A 26,311-nucleotide genomic window follows, 5' to 3' on the forward strand; every position below is an offset into this window, starting at 1 on the left:
AAAATGCTCACGCAGAAGGGGCACTCCTGCAGGCAAACTTAAATCTGTTTTACCTAATTTCTACCAGCATGTCACATGTAAGCCGAGGGAAAAAAACTCTAGACCACCTTTACTCCACACACAGAAATGCATACAAAGCTCTCCCTCGCCCTCCATTTGGCAAATTTGACCATAATTCTATCCTCCTGATTCCTGCTTACAATCAAAAACAAATTTAGGAAGTACCAGTGACTCACTCATTAAGGAAGTGGTCAGGTGACACGGATGCTACGCTACAGGACTGTTGTGCTGGCACAGACTGGAATATGTTCAGGGATTCATCCAATGGCATTGAGGAGCATACCACCTAAGTCATTGGCTTCATCAATAAGTGCATTGACGACGTCCCCCCCACAGTGACCGTATGTACTGGGGTTGCCCATTAGGCAGTAGAAGTAGAAGCCTACATCCACAGAGGAGCCTGGGGGGCACATGTAGCTGGGCCAGTGGGAGCCTGGCCAGTGGGATCACTTGTCTGGGATCTGGGGCATCCCGAAGGACTGGTCGAAGAGCCATGAGCCGTGGTGCCAGTTGCGGAAGGGGTCAAAGTTTGGCTCCCGGAGCACAGTGAAAGGGACATGATTTAAACTATTTTCTTGGACTGTTAGGAAACAAAGACAAACTCATGTGTCCAAAAACATAAATGAAATATACTGTACCCAACACCCACCCTGGGAAAAATGTATCAGGACTATGGACATTAGAGGTAATCTCCCTCTGCTGGGTGTGACATACTGAGAGCCCACATAGCACAAACCTAAATAACATACAGTACCTACTGCACAGACCTCATGGTACAAAAGCTACAACAAACACGCCCATAGGATTACACTGCAAAAAACAGAGCTAGCAACAAAGGCTTGGCTTGAGCATTGCAAAAAGTCATTTTATTTCCTGTTGTTGCACTTTTTGATCATGTGAATCATGCACTCTTTGATTGAAACGTGTAATTGTGTATTTCCTGTTTTGCTATCTATTGTTGGTTCTGGTTGGTTAGTATCCACACACAGAGAGAGACAGAGCACACCCAACAGAGACAGTAAACAGCTGTGAAGATTTGTCAAGACCTTGCAAATGAAAACAGATATTTTGAGAAGACTGTCTGTGTAATCTGCCGTTATTCACATTGAGTTGAAAAACAACATTTTTTTATTAAGAATCATGAAAAGAGGAACAGTGAAAACAGTCTACCAAGGAGTATAGCCGAGTATAGCTCTCTGCCGCAGTGGCAGTTCTGAAAGTGATGATTTAATTTGTTGGTTTAGGACTTGATTGCATGCAGTGACACCAGCATGGTTTTGTGTGAAAATCAACCTGGACCTTAACGTGTGTCTAGGCCAGGTTTTGCAAACCAGTCAGTTATACGAAGCTCAGAGAGAAAGTGACATGGGCTACATGACTGCTAGCATGATGGAGTCGTGAGTGACTTAGAACAGAGTGACAGAGTTGGGGATGGGAAATGGAGTCTGAGAAAACCAAGCCCATGATGGTGCTGACTGGGTTGTAACAGCTGTAGTGGCTTTAGCTGGGCCGGGGGAGTCCCGCTGGGCCTCTGCATTGGCCTGGCTGGCTCAGCCTGTTGCTGAGGCTGTCATGGCAGATGTTGCTGGCAAGGGAGCAGAAAATGATCAGCTATACAGCATATAGTTCTCCCAAAGAAGACAGGCTGTGCTGAAGGGTTGGTGGTCTCTGGAGCACAAAGGGGAGGTGTGATCTACAATACACAGGTATGTACTTCATACGGGATTAGGGAGCTTGTTTTTTTAAAATCAGTTACAAAACAACACATTTTCTGTTTCCTGTGTAGCCTATTTTATGTAAGGAATCACAACAATCAATTGTCAACTGAATTGTACCTCTATCAGTAGACCAGTGTATTTTTATATATCGTGTGGAGAAACAAGCCAGTTTTATGCATTCTATTTCTACGGTGTGGTCCGATCAAAAACAGAGCACTACTGTGCTGTTGCTTGGCAACTGTTTCCACAGTAACCTTTGCTCAGAAACATTACACTGTGGATTTCGAGGACTGCCATGTACATTAATGGAAAAACAAACGGATCACAAAAAAGCCAACTAATGTGAAAAATGATTAAACATGGTCCAAAGTGATGTGCATGTTTTAATAAATTAATGAACAGGCCTTTTTTATTTTGTTACAGCTCCCATGGAGGCTGTGCATTTAGCAGGTACCCCTAACACCTGTGCAGTAAGTCACTCACTTCAATATAGGGAAACTTAACCCCTGGAGTGTTCATTTTAGATAAAGGGACTGTGTGTCAATCCAAATCCCCTATCATAACACATATGTCTTGTATGACAGCCCCTTGAGATAAATGGCTCTATAGTACACAGGATAAACACACCTATTTTTTACCTCCTCTTGCTGAGGAGTGCATGACAGTGACGTATGGACTTCATATGTGCACCTCTTTCTTATCAAGAGTGGGCACACCTTTACATGCATTGTGTGACATCAAGGTGTTCCCTGACCGTTGAAAGAAAAAAAGCATTTGACAAATGGCATGATGTGTCATTGTGGTCGTTGGCAAGTGGTATTAGTTCATTCTACAGAAATACACTATAATATGTCTGAAGCAAGCCTAATGTAGCCTCTGTATGAAGAACAATGGAGAAAAAAACTAGCCTGAGGCACAATAGATACAGTTAGACAGAAGGGTGCCATCTAGTGGTATATTTACAAAGAAACAGGGACACTGAACATAAGGCCTATGACTTTATGTCTTTCAATTTTGAATAAACAAACACTGAAAATCAAAGTAGACACATACCTTAGTAGATTGCACACATCCCAAACATTTCTTCAAAACAGCATGGTTCTCAGACACAGTCTCCATCAACTGCAGGTACAAAATCTCTTACCTAAACACGTCATAGGGGCGCTTTGATACTTTCGACCTGTCCCATCCTAATTAAGGTCCCAGCGGCCCAGATTCACAGGGGCCCAGATTCACAAAACGTTCTTAAGAAGAAATGTCTTCTTAACTGCCATTTTCTCCATAACTATAGACTTAAGAAGAAAGTTAAGCAAAGTTGCTATTCTTAAAAAAGGTTCTTGGAAATGTTCTTGAGCTATTTCTCCTGAAGCAAAAAGTTAAGAAGAAATGTAGATTCTTGAACTAAAGTTATTGGAAATTCTACACTAGCTAAAATAGTTTCCGTATTGATTATTTTAGCCCAAGAAGATGTTTTAGAACCGTAATCTCTAGGCAACCAATTTAGCTAGCTAGCTAGCTAGCAATGGTAATCATGTTAGCATATTTATTATTGCGATTACTGTTCTAAAACATGTTCTTGGGTTTAAAATAATCAATACTGAAACTTTCAGATTAAGTTTGTGGGTGTATTAAGAAGACATTTCTCTTAAGAAGGTTTTGTGAATCTGGGCCCAGGTTCCTACCCCGTCACAATAATACAAGTGTTATTCCAGTTGTGTTTTTACAAAAACATGTGGATGGTGTCAGAGAGCCATATTTGAATAGCCTACTGGGCTATGACATGAGGGAATATCAATATGAACAAATATGTGGCCATATTGTTGAAAATTATGTGATATACTTCAGAATTTCAAAAGCACCAATGAAAAAAGCCAAACCGAAAACAGGTATTTTGTCTTATTCAGGTGTTTACATTGTCATACTACATAACTTTCATGTCAGCTGAGATGATTCAGAATAAGCTCCACTTTTTAGCTCCTTGCAATGCAGACTTTGTGTCGACATAACTTGTTTTTCACTCTTAAATCTGTATGTTGTCCTAAAAGCTGTGGTCAGGCTATTATTTTTTTTGTGTTTTTTTTTGTTTTGAATTTTACCACTTTTTCGTGGTATCCAATTGTTTTAGTAGCTACTATCTTGTCTCATCGCTACAACTCCCGTACGGGCTCGGGAGAGACGAAGGTTGAAAGTCATGCGTCCTCCGATACACAACCCAACCAAGCCGCACTGCTTCTTTACACAACGCGCATCCAACCCGGAAGCCAGCCGCACCAATGTGTCGAGGCAACCTTGGCTAGCGCGCACTGCGCCCGGCCCGCCACAGGAGTCGCTGGTGCGCGATGAGACAAGGACATCCCTACCTGCCAAACCCTCCCTAACCCGGACGACGCTAGGCCAATTGTGCGTCGCCCCACGGACCTCCCGGTCGCGGCCGGTTACGACAGAGCCTGGACGCAAACCCAGAGTCTCTGATGGCACAGCTGGCGCTGCAGTACAGCGCCCTTACCACTGCGCCACCCGGGAGGCCCGTGGTCAGGCTATTCTGACACATGTTCCAGAAGTCCATTTGACATCTTGATGGAGTTCTAGATGTGATGTTACTCACTTCAATTTGTACAACAATAAAAAAAAATATAATAAAGCATTTAGTCCTACTCTTATTTTTTAAACAGCTCCAGATGAAAGATTGCTTGCCCTATAGGACGTTAATAACACCTGCATGCAAGAGTCAGCACATCCTGTTAGAGAGAGCTATACAAGGGAACAAACAAGAATGTTCATTTGCTAACTTTAATTATCGTTAACATCAACTGTATGAAAGCATGCAAAAATGACTTCTTTAGAATGGTAAATATTTGCATTGTAACAACCACATTTCAGCTGAGCACATAGGTGTAATATTTGTAGAAACACAGAGCTAACCATACAAAAGGCATTCAGACTATTAAGAGTACTATAGCACAGTCATGAATAGACAATGAAACCTATGTTAACAACAGACACAAACATCATGCAGTTGGGATAAGACAAAAGTTTTTTTAAACTAACACATGGTTTGTACTGTTATTATATGATACATAAAGGTTTATCACAAATCTTTCTAAAAGACTGTATCGGGCTGAGCTCTTTCATTTGGATCTTTCTTCAAATACATTACATTAATATTACATATTATGTGAAGATACAGCAAAGAGTTTTCTTTAAACAGGTCTGTCCTTTAATTTAAACAGGTCAATCAGAAAATTTAAAAAAACAAAGAAAGAATGGTGTGGGAGCAGGTTTACCAGCAGGCCTATGCAAATGTACCATCATCTTCAGTAAGGTCCTCCAACTCTCCTTCTACGCTTCCATCCAACTCTGCGACTCTGCTTGATTTCCTGCGGGAAACATATGTTTTATTCTCCCCAATAATGAAATCGGGGCAAGCGGGACAACTATGGATCGGTCTCCGTACAACTGAAATTCCACAATTTGAACACGCATATCTCCTGTCCCATTTGAGATACAGTCATTATATTTTGTACATACAGTGCCTTGCAAAAGTATTCCGACGCCTTGGATATCATCACATTTTATTCTGTTACAAAGTGGGATATAAAAATATTTATTTTTAAGGTGAATCTAAATACAATTACTAAAATATAGTCGTTGCACAAGTATTCAGCTCCCTGAGTCAATGCATGTTACAAACACCTTTGGAATCAATTACAGCTGTAAGCCTTCTTGGGTAAGTCTAGAAGAGCTTTGCACACCTGGATTGTGCAATATTTGCCCATTATTCTTGTCAAAACTCTTCATGCTCTGGCAAGATGTTGGGGATCATGGCTAAACAGAAATGTGCAAGTCTTGCCATAGATTTTCAAGCAGACTTAAGTCAAAACTGTAACTTGGCCACTCAGGGACATTCACTGTCTTCTTGGTAAGAAACTCCAGTGTAGATTTGACCTTGTGCAAGTAAGTTTGCCATGAGGTAGCAGAGAGAACAGTCTATGACTATGGTGGCTGGAGTCGTTGATAGTTTTTAGGGCCTTCCTCCTTTTTAGGGCCTGGTATAGAGGTCCTGGATGGCAGGAAGCTCGGCCCCAGTGATGTAGTGGGCCTTACGCACTACCCTCTGTAGTGCCTTGCGGTCGGAGGCCGAGCAGTTGCCATACCAGGCAGTGATGCAACCAGTCAGGATGCTCTCGATAGTGCAGCTGTAGAACCTTTTGAGGATCTGAGGACCCATGACAAATCTTTTCAGTCTCCAGAGGGGGAATAGGTTTTGTCGTGCCCTCTTCATGACTGTCTTGGTGTGCTTGGACCATGTTAGTTTGTTGGTGATGTGGACACCAAGGAACTTAAAGCTCTCAACCTGCTCCACTACAGCCCTGTCGATGAGAATGGGGTCACGCTCGGTCCTCCTTTTCCTGTAGTCCACAATCATCTCCTTTGTCTTGAGCACGTTGAGTGAGAGAGTGTGGTCCGGGCACCACACGGCCAGGTCTCTGACCTCCTCCCTATAGGCTGGCTCGTCGTTGTCGGTGATCAGGCCTACCCCTGTTGTGTCATCAGCAAACTTAATGACGGTGTTGGAGTTGTGCCTGGCCATGCATTCATGAGTGAACAGGGAGTACAGGAGGGGACTGAGCACGCACCCTTGAGGGGCCCCAGTGTTGAGGACCAGCGCGGCGGATGTGTTGTTACTTACCCTGACCAACTGGGGGCGGCCCGTCAGGAAGTCCAGGATCCAGTTGCAGAGAGAGGTGTTAGGTCCCAGTGTCCTTAGCTTATTGATGAGCTTTGAGGGCACTATGGTGTTGAACGTTGAGTTGTAGTCAATGAAAGCATTCTCACATAGGTGTTCCTTTTGTTCAGGTGGGAAAGGGCAGTGTGGAGTGAAATAGATCTGTGAATCTGTTAAGGCGGTACGCAAATTGGAGTGGGTCTAGGGTTTCTGGGATAATGGTGCTGATGTGAGCCATCACCAGCCTTTCAAAGCACTTCATGGCTACAGACGTGAGTGCTACGGGTTGGTAGTCATTTAGGCAAGTTACCTTAGTATTCTTGGGCACAGGGACCATGGTGGTCTGTTGTTGGTATTACAGACTCGGACAGGAAGAGTTTGAAAATGTCAGTGAAGACACTTGCCAGTTGGTAGTCCGTAATAGTTTTCAAGCCCTGACACATCCGACGAGCGCCAGAGCGGGTGTAGTACAATTCGATCTTAGTCCTGTATTGACACTTTGCGGTTCGCCGGAGGGCATAGCGGGATTTCTTATAAGCTTCCGGGTTAAAGTCCCGCTCCTTGAATGCGGCAGCTCTAGCCATTATCTCAGTGTGGATGTGTCCTGTAATCCATGGCTTCTGGTTGGGGTATGTACGTACGGTCACTGTGGGGACGATGTCATCAATGCACTTATTGATGAAGCCAATGACTGATGTGGTGGACATCTCAATGCCATAGAAAGAATCCCGGAAAATATTCCAGTCTGTCCTAGCAAAACAGTCCTGTAGCTTAGCATCTGCTTCATCTGACCACTTTTTTATTGACCGAGTCACTGGTGCTTCCTGCATACATTTTTGCTTGTAAGCAGGAATCGGAAGGACCTCTGTCCTCTTTTCCTCCGTCGTCTCTTCAAGCAAATTACGGGGATTTTGGCCTGTTCCTTGGAAAGCAGTATGCAGTTCACATCGGGCTCGTCGGACTCTTTTGCCAGTTTGTGGTGAGTAATCGCTGTTCTGATGTCCATACGTTATTTTGAATCATAAGAGACGATAGCAGCAACATTATGTACAAAAGTTTAAAAATAAGCTACATACAACGCAAAAGACTTGACATAAAAACACAATCGGTTAGGAGCACTTAAAACGTCAGCCATCTTCTACAGCGCTGTCAATCACAGTTGATGTCCTAATGAAAGGTGAATTCCCTTCCCAGTCTCTGGTGTACAGCAAACTGAAGTAGGGTCCTCTAGGATTTTGCCTGCGCTTAGCTCTATCCCCTTTCTTTTTGTCCTGAAAAACTCCCCAGTATTTGCCAAGCATACCCATACCATGAGGCAGCCACCACCATGCATGAAAATAAGGAGCCAGTTACTCAGTGATGTGTTGTGTTGGATTTGCCACAAACATAAGGCATTGCAATATTACTTTAATACCTTGTTAAAACCAAGATGTAAGTTTTTATAATTTATGTCAGTATTGTGGAGTACTACAATGTTGTTGATCCATCCTCAGTTTTCTGCCATCACAGATGGCAGCTGTTTTAAAATCACCAATGGTCTCGTGGTAGGATCTCTGAGCAGTTTCATTCCTGTCCGAAAACTCAGTTCAGAAGGACGACTATACCTTTGATGTGTCTGGGTGGTTTAATATATAATCCACAGCATAATTATTAACTTTACCATGCTTAAAGAGATATTCAATTTGTAATTTGTTATTGTTACCCATCTACCAATCACTGCCCTTCTTTATGAGGCTTTCAAAAAGCTCTCTGGTCTTTGTAGTTTTATCTGTGCTTGAAATGTAATACTTGACTGAGGGACCTTACAGATGTTGTATGTATGGGGGACAGAGGAAGGGTTAGTCATTAAAACATCATGTAAAAACCCTATTATTTCAAATAGAGTGAGTCCTTGTAACTTATTATGTGATTTGTTAAGCAATATTTCACTCCTGAACTAATTTAGGCTTGCCTAAAAATGGGCTGAATACTTATGCAAAGACTATATTTTAGTTATGTAATATATACAGTATATATAATTGTCTTCCACTTTGATATTACACTACATTACTCATGCTGCCAAACATACCCTCGTAAAACTGACTATCCTACCGATCCTCGACTTCGACGATGTCATTTGCAAAATAGCCTCCAACACTCTACTCAACAAATTGGATGCAGTCTATCACAGTGCCATCCGTTTTGTCACCAAAGCTCCATATACTACCCACCACTGCGACCTGTACGCTCTCGTTGGCTGGCCCTTGCTTCATACTCCTCGCCAAACCCACTGGCTACAGGTGATTGACACAGTCTATCACACAGTCTTTCTTCTAATATCTATAAGCATTTGCTAGGTAAAGCCCCGCCTTATCTCAGTTCACTGGTCACCATAGCAACACCCACCACACCCACCATAGCACGTGCTCCAGCAGGTATATTTAACTGGTCACCCCCAAAGCCAGTTCCTGCTTTGGCTGCCTTTCCTTCCAGTTCTCTGCTGCCAATGACTGGAACGAACTGCAAAAATCACTGAAGCTGGAGACTCATATCTCCCTCACTAACTTCAAGCACCAGCTGTGAGAGCAGCTCACAGATCATTGCACCTGTATATAGCCCATCTGTAAATAGCCCATCCAACTACCTCATAGCCCATACAGTATTTATTTATTTATTTATTTTATTGCCTTACCTCCCTTACCTTACCTCATTTGCACACACTGTATATATACTTTTTCTACTGTATTATTGACTGTATGTTTGTTTATTCCATGTGTAACTCTGTGTTGATATGTGTCTAACTGCTTTGCTTTATCTTGGCCAGGTCGCAGTTGTAAATGAGAACTTGTTCTCAACCTGGTTAAATAAAGGTTAAATAAAATAAAATAAAAAACAGAGTATTTTGTGTAGATTGTTGACAAAAAATGACAATTAAATCCATTTTAATCCCAATATCTAACATAATAAAATGTGAAGAAATCCAAGGGGTCTGAATACTTTTGCAATTTGCAAGGCATCTCCTCATGAGCAACAAGTGTTCCATAAAGACCTACCAGCTTGGCCCATTACAATTTCCAGAAATTATACTTTTTGTCCCCCAGCAAGTTTTGAACAACCATATGTCCTGTCCCTTTTGAGCTACAGTCATTACATTTTGTACAAATTAGCAGCTCCTCGTGATCCTGTTTTATATCAATGCATCTCCCTATCAGGCAGTGGAGCTCATTCTCTGACATCCCGTCCATTGTGACCTATCCAGTTTTGATTTCCAAGGGGAAAAAGACTTGATTGTTTTTTATCTTTCTCATTAATCCACGCAACAAACGTGAATAATTGGCACTCATTGGCCCAATGGGGGTGCTGCATAATTTGTGGGGGACAACATATTTACTCTTGTTTTGTTACTGTGTGTTGTTAAAGGCAACTAGAAGGGGGAAGGGTCATGACAAGAAGAACACTGCATTAAATGCCATGCATGTCAGGAACAGCATTACCCATCAAGTCCAATACACATAAACTCTCAGCAGCGATAGTGCTGAGACCATAGAATACAATCACATAGAGTAGAATGACAGTGATCAAACCACAGAAGAAACCCTGTTAGCACAAGACTAAGGTTGCGTCCCAATTCCAAATTGCACAATATTCTCTATATAGTGTGTACTACTTTGACCAGGGCTCTTACCTCAATGAAGGATGAACCTTGGATTCCAAAATCCCCCAAGAGTCTCTGCAACAGGTAACAGATAGACAAGAACAGGACAATATCAACAAATATGTGCTTGTTAAAGTACGTCAATACAATTTAATCATAAAGTTACATTACATGATGGAGATAGATAAACAACGCATATCACAATATTCCAAAATACAATCATGGGAAAACAGTTTGGAAAGCAAATGGCTATTGCTGTAAACAGAAGTCAAATACAATACTATAATCTGCCTTTTAGTTATCAAAATTCTCTACTTAATTGAGAGAACAGTATAGCCTATCTTCTTGGCGCTAGCAGAGAGCATCGGTCATATGCGTTGAGACAACGCATTATCAATGACCCAAGCCCAGCTCATTTAATCCCTACCATTGTGTCGCTGAGCTGTCATAATGCTTCAGCAAATGTACATTATCCCAGGGGTGTTGGAAGGCACAATATAAGCAACCTAATTTATGTCCCTCTTACTGCCCTGAATGCCTCTGCTGATCCTACAGCTATTGTATGCAGTAATCATATGCCTATGAACCAGAGTTATACTGGTAGCACTGAGGTGGTGTGCCCTAGCAGGAAGTCCACTGTGTGCAGCTCACACTGCACTAACATAAATAACCCAAGCATGTTTACCTCTGCTAAGCTTCCCAGTAAAGCAAGAAAAACAATCAAGAATCCCAGAAAAGTGCTACAAATAGCCCACATTAACATGTAGTTTAAGAAAGAAGGTTCATGAAATCAATAATTTGCTAGTAACAGATGACATTCATATTCTGACAATCTCTGAAACTCACTTAGATAATACTGTTGATGATACAGTGGTAGCATTACATGGTTATAACAAAAATGCCAAAGGTGGAGGTGTGACTGTTTGTATTCAGAACCACATTCCTGTAAAGCTTAGAGAGGATCTCATGTTAAGCAGGTTAATCTGTCTCACCTAAAGCGTATTCTGGTGGGAAGCTGCTATAGACCACCAAGTGTTAAGTGTTAACAGTCAGTACCTGGATAACATGTGTGAAATGCTTGATAATGTATGTGATATCAATAGAGAGGTATATTTTCTGGGTGATTTAAATATTAAATGGCTGCCCACTCAAGAGAAAGGAACTAGTGCCTGCAACCTGGTTCAGGCTATCAATCAACCTACCAGGGTAGTTACAAACAGCACAGGAATGAAATCCTCAACATTTATTTATTACATCTTTACTAATGCTGCAGAAAACTGTTTGAAAGCAGTATCCAAATCCATCGGATGTAGTGATCACAATATAGTAGCCATATCTAGGGAAACCAAAGTTCCAAAGGCTGGGCCTAATATAGTGTATATGAGGTCATACTTAATAGGTTTTGTAGCGATTCCTATGTTGTTGATAAAGAATATTTATTGGTCCGTGGTGTGTAATGAGGAGCAACCAGATGCTGCACTTGACACATTTATGAAATTGCTTATCCCAGTTACTAATAAGTATGCACCTGTCATGACGTTGGCCTGGGGGGAGGTTTATGACAGTCATAAATGCCTCTTCCCCCCCTTTTTCCTCTCTCTACCCTACTGATGTTACATTTGCAAAACCTTAACATAGAGATTCTGGGAACATCAGAAGGTGGAAGGAAATGAACTATATTCTGGTAATCCGACCAAATGAACATATGCGGTGGTACTTAATGAATATGATGTCAGTTCGGTTGTCATCTGAGACATTCTCATCAATGATAAGATGACATAAACTCCACAGTGGAAAGTCTACACATCAGAGTTATCGGATTCACATGGAATTGTTGTTCAATTTAAATGTTTGAATATGAAATAATTCTTGATGGGATGAAATGTGATTTTAGCTTCTAAAATGTGAGATTTGGGTTTTCATAAGGTAGAGCTCTGCTCAATCAGTTGCCCGCCCCTGTGAAAGGACATGGCCTATAAAACATTTCTATATAAAGCCTTGACGACAATATAACCTCCTGTTCCGAGGATGTGGGGACGACTGTCACGTTCTGAACTTTATTTCCTTTGTTTTGTATTTATTTAGTATGGTCAGGGCGTGAGTTGGGTGGGCAGTCTATGTTTGTTTTTCTATGTTTTGGGGTATTTCTATGTTTCGGCCTAGTATGGTTCTCAATCAGAGGCAGGTGTCATTAGTTGTCTCTGATTGAGAATCATACTTAGGTAGCCTGGGTTTCACTGTGTGTTTGTGGGTGATTGTTCCTGTCTCTGTGTTTTTACCAGATAGGACTGTTTAGGTTTTCGCACATTTATTGTTTTGTTAGTTATTTCATGTCTAGTTCCTTTATTAAAGAACATGAATAACCACCACGCTGCATTTTGGTCCGCTTCTCCTTCACCACAGGGAAACCCTTACAGAATCACCCACCACAACAGGACCAAGCGGCGTGGTAATGGGCAACAGCAACAGCAGGGAAAAGAGGAATGGACATGGGAGGATGAGTTGGATGGTAAAGGACCCTGGGCACAGCCTGGAGAATATCGCCGCCCCAAAGAAGAGCTGGAGACGGAGAAGGTGGAGAGGCACTGGTATGAGGAGGCAGCACGGCGGCGTGGATGGAAGCCCGAGAGTCAGCCCCAAAGATAAACAGGAAGTGTGGCGAAGCCAGGTAGGAGACCTGCGCCAACTTCCTGTGCTTACCGGGGGGCTGGAGAGACCGGGCAGGCACTGTGTTATGCTGTGAAGCGCACAGTGTCCCCAGTGCGGGTGTATAGCCCGGTGCGGTACATTCCAGCTCCGCGTATCGGCCGGGTTAGAGTGGGCATCGAGCCAAGTGCCATGAAGCCGGCTCTATGCATCTGGTCTCCAGTGCGTCTCCTTGGGCCGGCTTACATGGCACCAGCCTTGCGCATGGTGTCCCCGATTCGCTTGCATAGCCCAGTGCGGGCTATTCCACCTCGCCGCACTGGCAGGGCGACCGGGAGCATGCAACCAGGTAGGGTTGGGCAGGCTCGGTGCTCAAGAGCTCCAGTGCACCTGCACGGTCCGGTCTATCTGTCACCACCTCCACGCACCAGCCCTCCGGTCGCAGCCCCCCGCACCAGGCTGTCTCTCCGGCTCATCCGTACAGGGGCTCCCGCCTGTCCAGCGCTGCCGGAGTCTCCCGCCTGTTCGGCGCTACCAGAGCTTCCCGTCTGCCCAGCGCCATCTGAGCTACCCGTCTGCCCAGCGCCGCCTGAGCCACCCGTCTGCCCAGCGCCGCCTGAGCCACCCGTCTGCCCAGCGCCGCCAGTTCCGCCAGTCTGCCCAGCGCCGCTGCCAGTGCTGCCAGTCTGCAAGGAGCTGCCTGTGCCGCCAGTCAGCCAGGGGCCGCCAGTGCCGCCAGTCAGCCAGGGGCCGCCAGTGCCGCCAGTCAGCCAGGGGCCGGCAGTGCCGCCAGTCAGCCAGGGGCCTCCAGTGCCGCCAGTCAGCCAGGGGCCGCCAGTGCCGCCAGTCAGCCAGGGGCCGCCAGAGCCCCTCAGCCCAGAACCGCCAGAGCCCCTCAGCCCAGAGCCCCTGCCCCTCAGCCAAGAGCCCCTGCCCCTCAGCCAAGAGCCCCTGCCCCTCTGTCCAGAGCTTCCGCCCCTCTGTCCCGAGCTGCCCCTCAGTCCAGTGGGGTCATTTAGAGGGGTCGCCGTGGTTAGGAGGCCACGGAAGCAGACAATAAGGCGGACTAAGACAATGGTGAAGTGAGGTCCGCGTCCCGCGCCAGAGCCGCCACCGCGGACAGACGCCCACCTAGACCCTCCCCTATAGGTTAAGGTTTTGCGGCCGGAGTCCGCACCTTTGGGGGGGGGGGGTCCTGTCACGTTCTGACCTTTATTTCCTTTGTTTTCCATTTATTTAGTATGGCCAGGGCGTGAGTTGGGTGGGCAGTCTATGTTTGTTTTTCGGCCTAGTATGGTTCTCAATCAGAGGCAGGTGTCATTAGTTGTCTCTGATTGAGAATCATACTTAGGTAGCTTGGGTTTCACTGTGTGTTTGTGGGTGATTGTTCCTGTCTCTGTGTTTTTACCAGATAGGACTGTTTAGGTTTTCGCACATTTATTGTTTTGTTAGTTATTTCATGTCTAGTTCCTTTATTAAAGAACATGAATAACCACCACGCTGCATTTTGGTCCGCTTCTCCTTCACCACAGGAAAACCCTTACAACGACGGTCCTATGTCAGAATGGTTCAGATAATAACTACAGAACGAAGCCAACATCAGCGTGAGCTTTGGTTGCGAATGGTTTGAACTTTGAACTCTTATTCACTACAGAAGTGATACCTCCTAGCCGTTGAGTTAGCAACAGCCGCTGCAAACGAGGGTTAGGAAGGAACAGAAAGAGTATCCCGTCTATCACACAACGAAGTTACTACAACGTATCCAATTGACAACCAGAGACATTCTTTAAAGGACAAAGGACTCGGTTGGACAACACGGCCTTCCATCTACCACCAACCTACCGAAGCGCAGCTCAGAGTAAATTTTTATTGCATTTTCCTTTTCCAAATAGGAGGTAATTTAGAATGCATAAGATACTGTATTTACGATAGCACAGCTTCACCCTTTGTTCCTCAGTCTTCCCGCTCTTTCACTCAAACCCAGCCCCTTTTCTTTTGTGTAACAAGCTGTTGTCACGTTCTGACCTTAGTTCCTTTGTTTTGTCTTTGTTTTAGTATGGTCAGGGCGTGAGTTGGGATGGGCAGTCTATGTTTGTGTTTCTATGTTGGTTTTTGAGTTTGGCCTGGTATGGTTCTCAATCAGAGGCAGGTGTTGTTCGTTGTCTCTGATTGAGAATCATACTTAGGTAGCCTTTTTCCACCTGTGTTTCATGGGTGTTTATTTTCTGTTTTGTGGTTCATCACTAGACAGGACTGTTTCGTTGTTTTTTTTCTTCCTAGTTGTTATTCTGTTTCGTTTTCAGATTAGATTATATAAAAAATCATGAACATTTACCACGCTGCACCTTGGTCCTCACCTTATTCCACCGACGACGGACGTTACAGCTGTCATATCTGTTCCGCCCGCTAAGGACGTTTTCCTTTGATGTAATTTATAATCAAGTTATGATTTAATTATGTGTATGTGTAATTCTGTGTGAATAGTCAATAAATAATTAAACCCAATTTTGTATTGCTGATTCAACTTGTTAGCCAGGGTTCGTGCAGATAACCAAGAATTTACAACTTTCAGATGAGACTGAATTAAGATGACGATTAATATCGACTGCTATTGATGTAAAATATTACTAGGTCTTTAAGAGTTTATTCGGAAGATAACAACTCTATAAATATTATTTCATGGAGCCCCGACTCTCTAGTCAATTACATTTACATGATTATCTCAATCAGGTAATATTAATTACGGAGAAATTATTTTATAGAATAGCATGTCATATCACTTAATCCGACATAGCCAAAGACACGACACACCCAATAACAAAATGAATGTAAAAACGGTTATGTCCCTGTGGATTGATGAGGAATTGAAAAACTGTATGGTTGAGAGGGAAGAGGCAAAAAAAATGGGAAATATGTCTGGCTGTACAACCGATTGGCAAACATACTGCAAATTGAGAAATCATGTGACTAAACTGAATTAAAAGAAGACAGAAACGACACTATGAAACAAATATAAATAACATAAAGAATGACAGTAAAAAGCTTTGGAGCACCTTAAATGACATTTTGGGCAGAAATGCAAACTCCTCTCCATCATTCATTGAATCAGATGGCTTATTCATCAGAAAACCCTTATATTGCCAAAAACTTTAATTATTTTCTTCATTGGCAAGATTAGCAAATTTAGGCATGACATGCCAGCAACAAACGCTGACACTATACATCCTAGTATATCTGACCAAATTATAAAAGTGATTGTTGTCTATCAACAATGACAAGCCACCGGGATCTGACAACTTGGATGGAAAATTACTGAGGATAATAGGAGATGATATTTTCACATATTCAATTTAAGCCTACTAGAAAGTGTGTGCCCTCAGGACTGGAAGGAAGCAAATGTTATTCCCCTACCTATGGATAGTAAAGCCCCCTTCACTGGCTCAAATAGCAGACCAATTAGCCTACTACCAACCCTTTGTAAACTTTTGGGAAAAATGGTGTTTGACCAGATACAAGGCTATTTTACAGTAAACAAATTGACAGGGTTTCAGCACGCTTATAGAGAAGGACATTCAACAAGCACAGCACTTACACAAATGACTGATGATTGACTGAGAGAAATTTACGATAAAAAGATTGGGGGCTGTTTTGTTAGACTTTAGTGCGGCTTTTGACATTATCGATGTTGCTGGTAAAATGTATGTGTTATGGCTTAACACCCTCTACTGTATTGTGGATTAAGAGTGATCTGTCTAACAGAAGACAGAGGGTGTACTTTAATGGAAGCCTCTCCAACAAAATCCAGGTAGAATCAGGAATTCCACAGGGCAGCTGTCTAGGCCTCTTACTTTTTTCAATCTATACTAAATCTTCAAATGAATAATGTGGTAATTGAGCAAGTTGAGGAGACTAAACTGCTTGGAGTAATCCTGGATTGTAAACTGTCATGGTCAAAACCTATTGATACAACAGTAGCTAGGATGGGGAGAGGTCTGTTCATAATAAAGTGTTGCTCTGCCTTAACAACACTATCAACAAGGCAGGTCCTACAGGCCCTAGTTTTGTCGCACCTGGATTAATGTTCAGTTGTGTGGTCAGATGCCACAAAGAGGGGACTTAGGAAAATTACAAATGGCTCAGAACAGGGCTGCACGGCTGGCCCTTATATGTACAAAGAGAGCTAACATGAATAATATGCACGTCAATCTCTCCTGGCTCAAAGTGGAGGAGAGATTGAGTACTACATAGAGCCATGACTACAGTACATGGAGCTCTATTCCACATCAAGTAACTCATGCAGCAGTAAAATTAGATAAGAATACACCTTATGGAACAGCGGGGACTGTGAAGCAACAAAAACAGGCACAGACACATGCATACAAACACTCGATAACATACGTACTATACACACAGGCACATGGATTTTGGTTATAGATATGTGGTAGTAGAGTAGAGGCACTTCACAAATGAAGTGAATTAGTGAACTAGTGAAATATAGGATCTCTGTGGTGTGGAAGGAGAGAGCTAACTACACCACAGCGTTACATCACTTCCAGTGTGTTACATGCAGCTTGTTGACTCGGCGTCTTCCTACAGGCAAGCCGCACATAACACCCTGGACCAGAACTAGCTAATTAGCTACATCACTTCACAAGAAGGTATAATTAGTTGTGGCAGAGGCACCAAACAGCTCCGCACGGGTCCCAGTGCACTTACTGTACACCCAGCCTGACTTTTTGGAAAACAAACGCAGCTGGCAGCACACCATTAACTCTGCTTTCCTCAGGGCTTTCCTCTTAGCTTTTTAGGAGGGGCCAAATGCTTCTGCTACAGATACAGGTAACTGCCAAAATAAAGGAAACACCAACACACCAAATAAAGGAAACACCAACATAAAGTCATATTAGGGCGTTGGGCCACGATGAGCTGCCAGAACAGCTTCAATGCACCTTGGCATAGATTCTACAAAGTGTCTGGAACTCTATTGGAAGGATGCGACACCGTTCTCCTATGAGAAATTCCATAATTTTGTGTTCTGTTGATGGTTGTGAAAAACACTCTCAGGCGCTGCTCCAGAACCTCCCAAAAGTGCTCAATTGGGTTCAGATCTGGTGACTGAGACGGCCATGGCATATACAGTGGGGCAAAAAATTATTTAGTCAGCCACCAATTGTGCAAGTTCTCCCACTTAAAAAGATGAGAGAGGCCTGTAATTTTCATCATAGGTACACTTCAATTATGACAGACAAAATGAGAAAAAAAATCCAGAAAATCACATTGTAGGATTTTGAATGAATTTATTTGCAAATTATGCACTCATTGCCTGTATTAATGGCACCTGTTTGAACTTGTTATCAGTATAAAAGACACCTGTCCACAATCTCAAACAGTCACACTCCAAACTCCACTATGGCCAAGACCAAATAGCTGTCAAAGGACATCAGAAACAAAATTGTAGACCTGCACCAGGCTGGGAAGACTGAATCTGCAATAGGTAAATAGCTTGGTTTGAAGAAATCAACTGTGGGAGCAATTATTAGGAAATGGAAGACATACAAGGCCACTGATAATCTCCCTTGATCTGGGGATCCACGCAAGATCTCACCCAGTGGGGTCTAAATGATTACAAGAAGGGTGAGCAAAAATCCCAGAACCACACGGGGGGACCTAGTGAATGACCTACAGAGAGCTGGGACCAAAGTAACAAAGCCTACCATCAGTAACACACTACGCCGCCAGGGACTCAAATCCTGCAATGCCAGACGTGTCCCCCTGCTTAAGCCAGTACATGTCCAGGCCCGTCTGAAATTTGCTAGATAGCATTTGGATGATCCAGAAGAAGATTGGGAGAATGTCATATGGTCAGATGAAACCAAAATAGAACTTGTCGTGTTTGGAGGACAAAGAATGCTGAGTTGCATCCAAAGAACACCATACCTACTGTGAAGCATGGGGGTGGAAACATCATACTTTGGGGCTGTTTTTCTGCAAAGGGACCAGGACGACTGATCCGTGTAAAGGAAAGAATGAATGGGGCCATGTATCGTGAGATTTTGAGTGAAATCCTCCTTCCATCAGCAAGGGCATTGAAGATGAAACGTGGCTGGGTCTTTCAGCATGACAATGATCCCAAACACACCGCCCGGGCAACGAAGGAGTGGCTTCGTAAGAGGCATTTCAAGGTCCTGGAGTGGCCTAGCCAGTCTCCAGATCTCAACCCCATAGAAAATCTTTGGAGGGAGTTGAAAGTCCGTGTTGCCCAGCAACAGCCCCAAAACATCACTGCTCTAGAGGAGATCTGCATGGAGGAATGGGCCAAAATACCAGCAACAGTGTGTGAAAACCTTGTGAAGACTTACAGATAACGTTTGACCTCTGTCATTGCCAACAAAGGGTATATAACAAAGTATTGAGATAAACTTTTGTTATTGACCAAATACTTATTTTCCACCATAATTTGCAAATAAATTCATTTTCAATGTGATTTTCTGGATTTTTTCTCTCTCATTTTGTCTGTCATAGTTGAAGTGTACCTATGATGAAAATTACAGGCCTCTCTCATCATTTTAAGTGGGAGAACTTGCACAATTGGTGGCTGACTAAATACTTTTTTGACCCACTATAGTTTACATCAGGGCTCCCCAACTGGCATCCCATGGGTGGTTTTATTTGGCCCGCCAAGTTTTCTGAACAAAAACATTTTTTTATTTTATCTTCAAACACCAGGAAATAAGCTTCAAGTGATTACAATTTTGGAAATCTGTTCCCATGTATTCCCATGCATAATAAAGAGACACACGATCGTATACAAATGTAAGCAAGGTTTGAAATTATTATGTTTTAGTCAAATATTAGATCTGCTTGGGCTTCTTGCAGTCAATTTGCAGTCTACAAATGATTTGTAATTATGTGTCGTCCCCCCCCCCGACCATCCAATCTAGCTGATGATCCTGGTTTACACCATTTTCATGCTCATCAAACCATCCAGTGATCACTCGTGCCCTGTGGATGGGAGAATTGTCATCCTATGTTAATTCCATTTACAGTAGCCTATATTTCTAACCAACTCTGTGTATTTCTGTCACTTTGTTTTGTTTTGTTTGTTTCCTAATCCCAAAGTCGTCAGATAGAGAAACCAGATAAGGAGGATTTCTAGGGTACTTACGCAAGGAACCCTCCTGGAGCAGACATGGACCTCTCTGCCCTCCTGTTCTGACACACAAATGGGTTACTGAAGGACCTCTTCCTCAGCATGGACTTCACCAGGATCTAATGTGGGGAGAGAGAGTGTCACAGGGTGTCCCAAATGGCACCCTATTGTCTATATAGTGTGTCGTGGAAATTTCCTCTATTTACCAAATCATGGGAGCAAACCACACACACAAGTCAGAGTTAGTTATCAAAGTCCATCTTTAATTATATAAGCTCTATAGCATTTTGACTTTCAACAGTTCAGTATCTCTAATGAAAAGTTGAGAGTCCCCCCACAACGGCAAAATGGGATCCTTTATAGCAAAGATACACAGGATAAAACAGCATCAGCATAATTCATTGTTCAGCTTTGTCTCCTCTCCCAAACTCAGAACCATAAACCAATCCTCCAAATCAACAGGCATATATCAAATTGTCATTTAGATACAACCAACTTTAAATACAACCAATCCTGGACAAGCTCACGGAGAGGAGAGTGAGGCTATAGGTTAAGATAAAAGGGAGCATGAGAATGATTCCAGACACTGCCACCCTCCTTTCCCCACGAGAAAAAGGTAGGGAGTAAAATATATGTTTACACATGATGACACTTTGACCTCTCCCCTCTCTGCGGCCCATGCAACTTAGTTTTGACATAGAACAGATAACTGCAACCTCGCCACAGTATTATACAAAAATACCATTCTGATGAGAAGTAACTTACACACATTTGATGAATATAAAACATCTTACATATGTTACCAACAAATTCTGAATCTTCCACGGCAAGTGCACTACATTTGACCAGAGGACCTGGTCAAAAATAGTGCACTATATTGGGAATAGGGTGCCATTTAGGACAGAGAACTACTCTATCAATTTGCCTTATGACTTAACTTTTCCCTGACCATGTGTCTTGACCTGGAAAACTCAAGTTTTTCCTGTTGTAGGTCCCAGACTTTTCCCCTTATTAAGACACAGATGTTCAGGAAAAACTCCAGTCCCTGTTTGTGATAGATGAGTAATTAAGTAAGTCTTGTCCGAGCCAGAACGGCTCATAGGACAGGAGCCTATCTCCTGTACATCCCCTGGACAGGACACTAGTGAACTGACTCACCACAGCGGACAGACTGGGGATGAGTTTGATAGAGTTCTGGACCTCCTCCTCAGTGACCTCCACCACGGTGCAGTGTTCCTCCTCCAGGGGTAGAAGGTCAGTGCCATCCTCCGTCACCCACGGGTGCTCCTGGTAACACACAGGACAGGGAGGACAATAGTCACACAACACATGAGACAGCTCTACTGGGACAACTCTACTACTGTAACATTTCATAATTTGAAATGTCAAAGATGGTTTCATGAAGGACTGTTTTTTTTAAAGCACCATTGAAGGTCTAGCTCTGCCCGCTTTCACCTTGATTTCAGGAATGGTGATCCTTGTATAAGGATTTTTATCCAGCATCCTTACAATAAGATCCTTCAACTCCTTGCAAACTTCCGGCCTGTGGTACCAAAGAGTGACTGAGATGAATACCCACCAAACCATCTACAGTACAGTAACTAGAGTAGTAGTGAATGGCTAAGAACAATAAAACAATACGATTACTATGTTATTATCACGTGCTATTACATGCCATATTGTGAAGTTCTACCCATATTTCAGAGAGGTGCATGTAGTGCAGACTAAATATTTGGACATTGCTTTTACATGGTAAATAGTGTCCCTTAGTGGAACTCACATGTCTGGGAACTCCACAGACCTGTTCCTGATCTTATTGTGCAGGCCAATGATGTATTCATCGATGAAAGGGCACTGAGATAGGAAGATAGTGAAGAAAAAAACATGAAAATGCTGCTATAAAGAGACAGGCTACATGCATACACATGCTGTCTGTTTCCCACATAAAGCATTCAATTGATTTATTTTAAAAGCATTATTATGTGAAATGCATCGGTTGATCGAACAATATTTGTAGTCGTCAGCATAATGGACACAGTAAATCAGATGAGAAACCAGCAGGCCAAAACAATCCATGGCAGAATAGCGTACATTATGATAATAACAGAACCTACCTTCCCATAGACAAAGCAGTACAGGGTGATTCCCATGGCCCACACATCCAAGGCCTAACAAACATGAACATTGACCATTACTTTACAAAGAGAGCTTGCTGTATATTTTACAGTACAGTAAAATGTTGACCTTTGATACCAAGTACTTTTCTAATTATTTTTGATACCAGTCAATACAATACATTTTCATGGGGTAAATGTTATTTCTACGATATAATCAAAGATTAATTATCTAATTAGATAAATTAGCGATTAGTGTCTAACCTTGCCAGTAAAGCTCTGTTCATGGTCAGTCATCATCTCGGGGGCCATGAAGGCTGGAGTCCCTGCTGAGCTGGACAGAAGAGCATCACTCCCCTCAAACTGGTTACTGACACCAAAGTCTGCAATCTTCACATGCCCATTGTCTCCCAGTAACAGGTTGGAAGGCTTGATGTCTCTGTGGATGATCTTCTGGTAGTGCACTGGGAGGGAGGGGTACCAGGGGAAAATGACAGGGGACACTGCTTTAGCTATTTTTTTAAATAAACTTTTATACGTCTATGAACAGCATTGACCGAGTAATTTAGGTCTTGATATTCAGCTGTCAAAGCACCAATTGATCCTGTCTTTTCAGAACATATCTGACGAGTGACTTTTAAACCAATGTTTTGCTAAAGCGTGAGCAGGGTTAGCAATATGCTACAGGTCTCTGAGCAGAAAGCTTGTAGGTCTTACGTCCCAAATGGCACTCTATCCCCTATTTAGTGCACTACTTTTGACCATGTCCCATAGGGCTCGGGTCAAAAGTAGTGCACTATATAGGGAATAGGATGCCATTTGAGACGAAATCCAGATGAAGGACTCACAGTATTCAATCCCCAGGATGATGTCTCTGAAGTAGAAGCGGGCTTGTCCCTCTGTGAAAGGAGTGTCTGAGGGCACCTCCATCACTGGGCTAGAGCCAAGGAAAAGCAACAGAGATAGGCAAAGGTAATCAAGCATCACCATCATAATATTCCAAACAGTGGTCTTCCTACCACTAAAAATGCCTGAACCTTGTCATTGGTATCTTATGTCCCTTAACAATGGATACCTTATATTCACAAAATTCAGTAACTGGATGAGTTATATATAAATAACTAAATTCATCCTTTCAGTGTTAAATATAATAATAACATAAGCCATTTAGCAGATGCTTTTATCCAAAGTGAATTACAGTCATGCATGCAAACCCACTACCCTGGTGTTACAGGTGCCATGCTCTACCAGCTGAGCTACAAAGGACCAGTGTTATAATGTAATTCAATACAGTATATTTCAGAAAGCGGTAAAACTTACCCTTTTGGCATTAACTCAAAGGCTAGAAAATAACCAAACAGGGAATGAAAGGACTAGTCAGAGCTTACATTAGTTTCTATTTAATAAACAAACTGGATAGACTGTATTATAGTCTACAAACTATGGACCTAGTACAAGGAGATACAACAGAAAACATACATTTACCACATAACACCTTATTTCATCATTTAGGGCACTGAGATGAATGCATACTTACCCATGTGGAGATTATCTTCAGCAGGATCATCGAGAACCTACAATTGGAAAGTGTAAATCTATTAAATTAATACAACTGCATGTAATAGTAGAACCTTTTAAATCTTCCACTTATGTATGTGTGTTCACCTCCACCAAATTGACAATGTTAAGGTGGTCTAGTTTCTTCAGGATGGCGATCTCCTGGTAGACTCTCTCCAGTGGCCCCAGGGGTTTGGGTGGCAGTCCCTGTTCTGTGCTGGCTCCTCGAGGAGGGGGACGCCCTATAACCAACCGCCATTATATATAGTGATATATATAGTGGTGAGCATCTCCAGTTCATGTTCATATCGGTTCTAAAGCACATACTTAAAAGGACTTAAAAGGAAAATTTTCACCTACGAGGAAATCCACACATCTTCATCAACTTCTTTTTTGAAAAAACTTTCATTGCCTATGAAAGGAAAGACATGATCAGTTTGCTCCTATGGTATAAGAGCCAATCAGGCCAAAACAGAGAGTTGAGTAACTGTACATGTCTCTGCTTCCACAAAGGGGATGATAAGGGATGGAATGTGCAGAGCTGAAAAGATGCTTACATAGTATTGTTCATCATCTTCATTGTAAGCTAATCTCACCACCCCATATGAGCCCTACAATAGAAAAAGAAGAAAGTCTGACAGAATCATTTTAACTTATTACACAAGAATGCTTTATGAAATTTTTTTTCTCTTATTGGACAAATTCAGCATCTAGTTTTGATATCCAGTTTTGTACCAGACTGATTATTCTAACTTTTCTTTTCTTACCTTTCCAATCTCATCCTTCAACTTGTATTGGTTGAGCTGGATACAATTCTAGGGAGAAACAAAGTGAAGGGTATTTAGTGGTGGGATATTGCACATTGACTACACATTATTTAGGTTCATGCCTATTTATTTTGAGACTTCATAGATGAATCCCAAATGGAACCCTATCCCCCATATACTGTTTCCTGAATGGCACCCTATTCCCTTATGGGCCCTTGTCAAAGGTAGTACACTATATAAGGAATAGGGTGCCATTTGGGACACACCCCTGACCTCCATTTGGGATGCAGCCTTGATCTCTGACCTGGGAATCTGAGATGGACACCCGCTTGGACTCGATGGTGGGCTGTCGGGCCTCTCGCGGCTGGGTCGATCGCTCCTGCAATGATAGCTTCCTGTCTGACAATGACAGCTTCCGGCGCGCTGGTGCAGGGGGCCTTCGGTGACTGTTGGGAGGGGTCATCCGGTTGGATGCCATGCTCATGGCGGCCACCATGTCGGCCAGCTCTGCATTGTGCTCAGAGTCCAGCTCTGCCAGTCCATCAGTGTCTTCACTCATGGCTGTCCCTGTCCTTGTCCCAGTCCCGGTTTAATCACAGAGAAAGGTCAGAGATGTCACAGGGGCCAGCTAATTAGATAATTAACATTAAATTGTACATTTTAACCGACATTCACTAACGTTCTGTACTTGTACATCAAGCTGTTTCATGCTACAGAAACAGGAGATTCTGCTGTAGAGATTCTGCCCTCAGACAAGGCTTACTTACTTAACCAACATTCAACTGTAACATCTCCCTGAAATGGGAGACTACACTAACCTGGCTTTTCAACTTTGAATATTGAACATATTTTCCAAACTTAATTTTGTAGAATTTAGGCATGCACATTAAGGCATGCACATTAACTAGCTTATTATTTAACAGGGTAAATAAGAAAAAAAACGATATATCAATTGAATGAACTGTAATTGGCTTGTACCTTTCTACATGTACAATACAAAACTAAATGACTATGACTTTTCATGCAAATAATATGTCTAAACACATCATAGATGACAACCACCTGAGCTCTGCTGCCTACCGATTCCTGTCAACACAAATAGCACTAACTGCAAATCCCTCCCAAATCTACCACTAAAACTTTCACACCTACAAAAATCAGATTTTCTGCAGCAAACATAGCAAATTACAGAAAGGAAGCATTTTCATATTATGGTTGTTTTACTTACACACAGCTTGTGGATCCTACATTGCCTGTCAGTGTGGATGAGCTTCATGGTCTGTTCTGCTGATGTTTAAGAGAGAAAACCCCTTTGAGTCTCAGATCAGGACTTTCACTGCTGAGCCAAAGACTGTAGGATTACTCCAGCCTTAAGGATAAATCCTTGCTGTATTTAGCCTCATTAAGGTTATTCAGAGGGTAGCAATCAGTATTTACATTGATAAACTTCACCCCTGGGCCAGTGCAACAGGGGAAAAAGGGAAATTATTGGACATTAGGAATCATGGGGACATTAGGTGTGCGTCCCAAATGGCACCATATTCCCTATCTAGTGCACTACTTTTGACCAAACACCTATGGGCTCTGGTTAAAAGAAGTGCACTATATAGGGAACATGGTACAATTTGTGACACATACTATGAGTTACGGCCCGGAAACAGTTCGATCTAACAGAGACTGGAGATTGATGTTAGGAAAACCACTGGAAGTGAAGGATGACCATTGGTGGTGGAACAACCTATGCTTTCTGTGATTTGTCTATGGACAATGCTATAGACATAATGGGAGTTTGCCGAGCTGAGTGCCCAAGGAGGTTCTTAAGCTTGCTGTTTAGCTCAGAGCAAATTGGCTCAAGTGTTACATAAAACCCCTGGAGAGAAGTTTCCAACACTGAACATAGAATACCAATCAACCAGAAATTGTTGAAGATATTGCTTGT

At 42.7% G+C, this 26,311-nt stretch overlaps 1 protein-coding gene and 1 long non-coding RNA gene across 4 annotated transcripts; one reads left to right on the plus strand and one right to left on the minus strand.

The window, feature by feature from the left end:
• Window positions 1–962: 962 nt before the first annotated feature.
• LOC135573966 (uncharacterized) lies at window positions 963–3,493 on the plus strand. The gene is made up of 2 exons (XR_010465046.1): window positions 963–1,766; window positions 2,202–3,493. It is a non-coding gene; the product is annotated as an uncharacterized LOC135573966 (long non-coding RNA).
• camkk1b (calcium/calmodulin-dependent protein kinase kinase 1, alpha b) lies at window positions 2,081–25,684 on the minus strand. 3 transcript variants are annotated; one of them, XM_029672528.2, is made up of 17 exons: window positions 25,601–25,684; window positions 24,677–24,939; window positions 24,373–24,420; window positions 24,163–24,216; window positions 23,966–24,017; window positions 23,714–23,847; window positions 23,586–23,622; window positions 23,369–23,390; window positions 22,897–22,985; window positions 22,313–22,512; window positions 22,049–22,102; window positions 21,736–21,788; window positions 21,390–21,477; window positions 21,093–21,221; window positions 19,950–20,053; window positions 10,169–10,213; window positions 2,081–5,155 (listed from the first exon to the last, which is right to left on the minus strand). In XM_029672528.2, exons 2-17 carry the CDS (start codon window positions 24,929–24,931, stop codon window positions 5,071–5,073), a joined length of 1,449 nt encoding a protein of 482 aa, XP_029528388.1. In that variant the 5' UTR covers window positions 24,932–24,939; window positions 25,601–25,684; the 3' UTR covers window positions 2,081–5,070. The 3 variants fall into 3 exon arrangements, with proteins under 3 accessions (XP_029528388.1, XP_029528386.1, XP_029528387.1); XM_029672526.2 differs by having other exon boundaries at window positions 2,082–5,155; window positions 21,715–21,788; XM_029672527.2 differs by having other exon boundaries at window positions 2,082–5,155; window positions 21,715–21,788; window positions 24,677–24,944; window positions 25,601–25,675.
• Window positions 25,685–26,311: the final 627 nt, after the last annotated feature.

This window comes from Oncorhynchus nerka, linkage group LG11, assembly GCF_034236695.1.
Source record: "Oncorhynchus nerka isolate Pitt River linkage group LG11, Oner_Uvic_2.0, whole genome shotgun sequence".
Lineage (NCBI taxonomy): Eukaryota > Metazoa > Chordata > Actinopteri > Salmoniformes > Salmonidae > Oncorhynchus > Oncorhynchus nerka.

What these genes read in the sequence shown, in the direction of transcription:
- camkk1b (XM_029672526.2), bottom strand. Translation starts at nt 24,931, where the DNA reads ATGAGTGAAGACACTGATGGACTGGCAGAGCTGGACTCTGAGCACAAT. An exon ending in TCCCCAGTCTGTCCGCTGTG is followed by an intron (nt 20,054 to 21,092) that starts GTGAGTCAGTTC and finishes TCCCCACATTAG; the next exon opens with ATCCTGGTGAAGTCCATGCT. An exon ending in GCTCCAGGAGGGTTCCTTGC is followed by an intron (nt 10,214 to 19,949) that starts GTAAGTACCCTA and finishes TACCTGTTGCAG; the next exon opens with AGACTCTTGGGGGATTTTGG.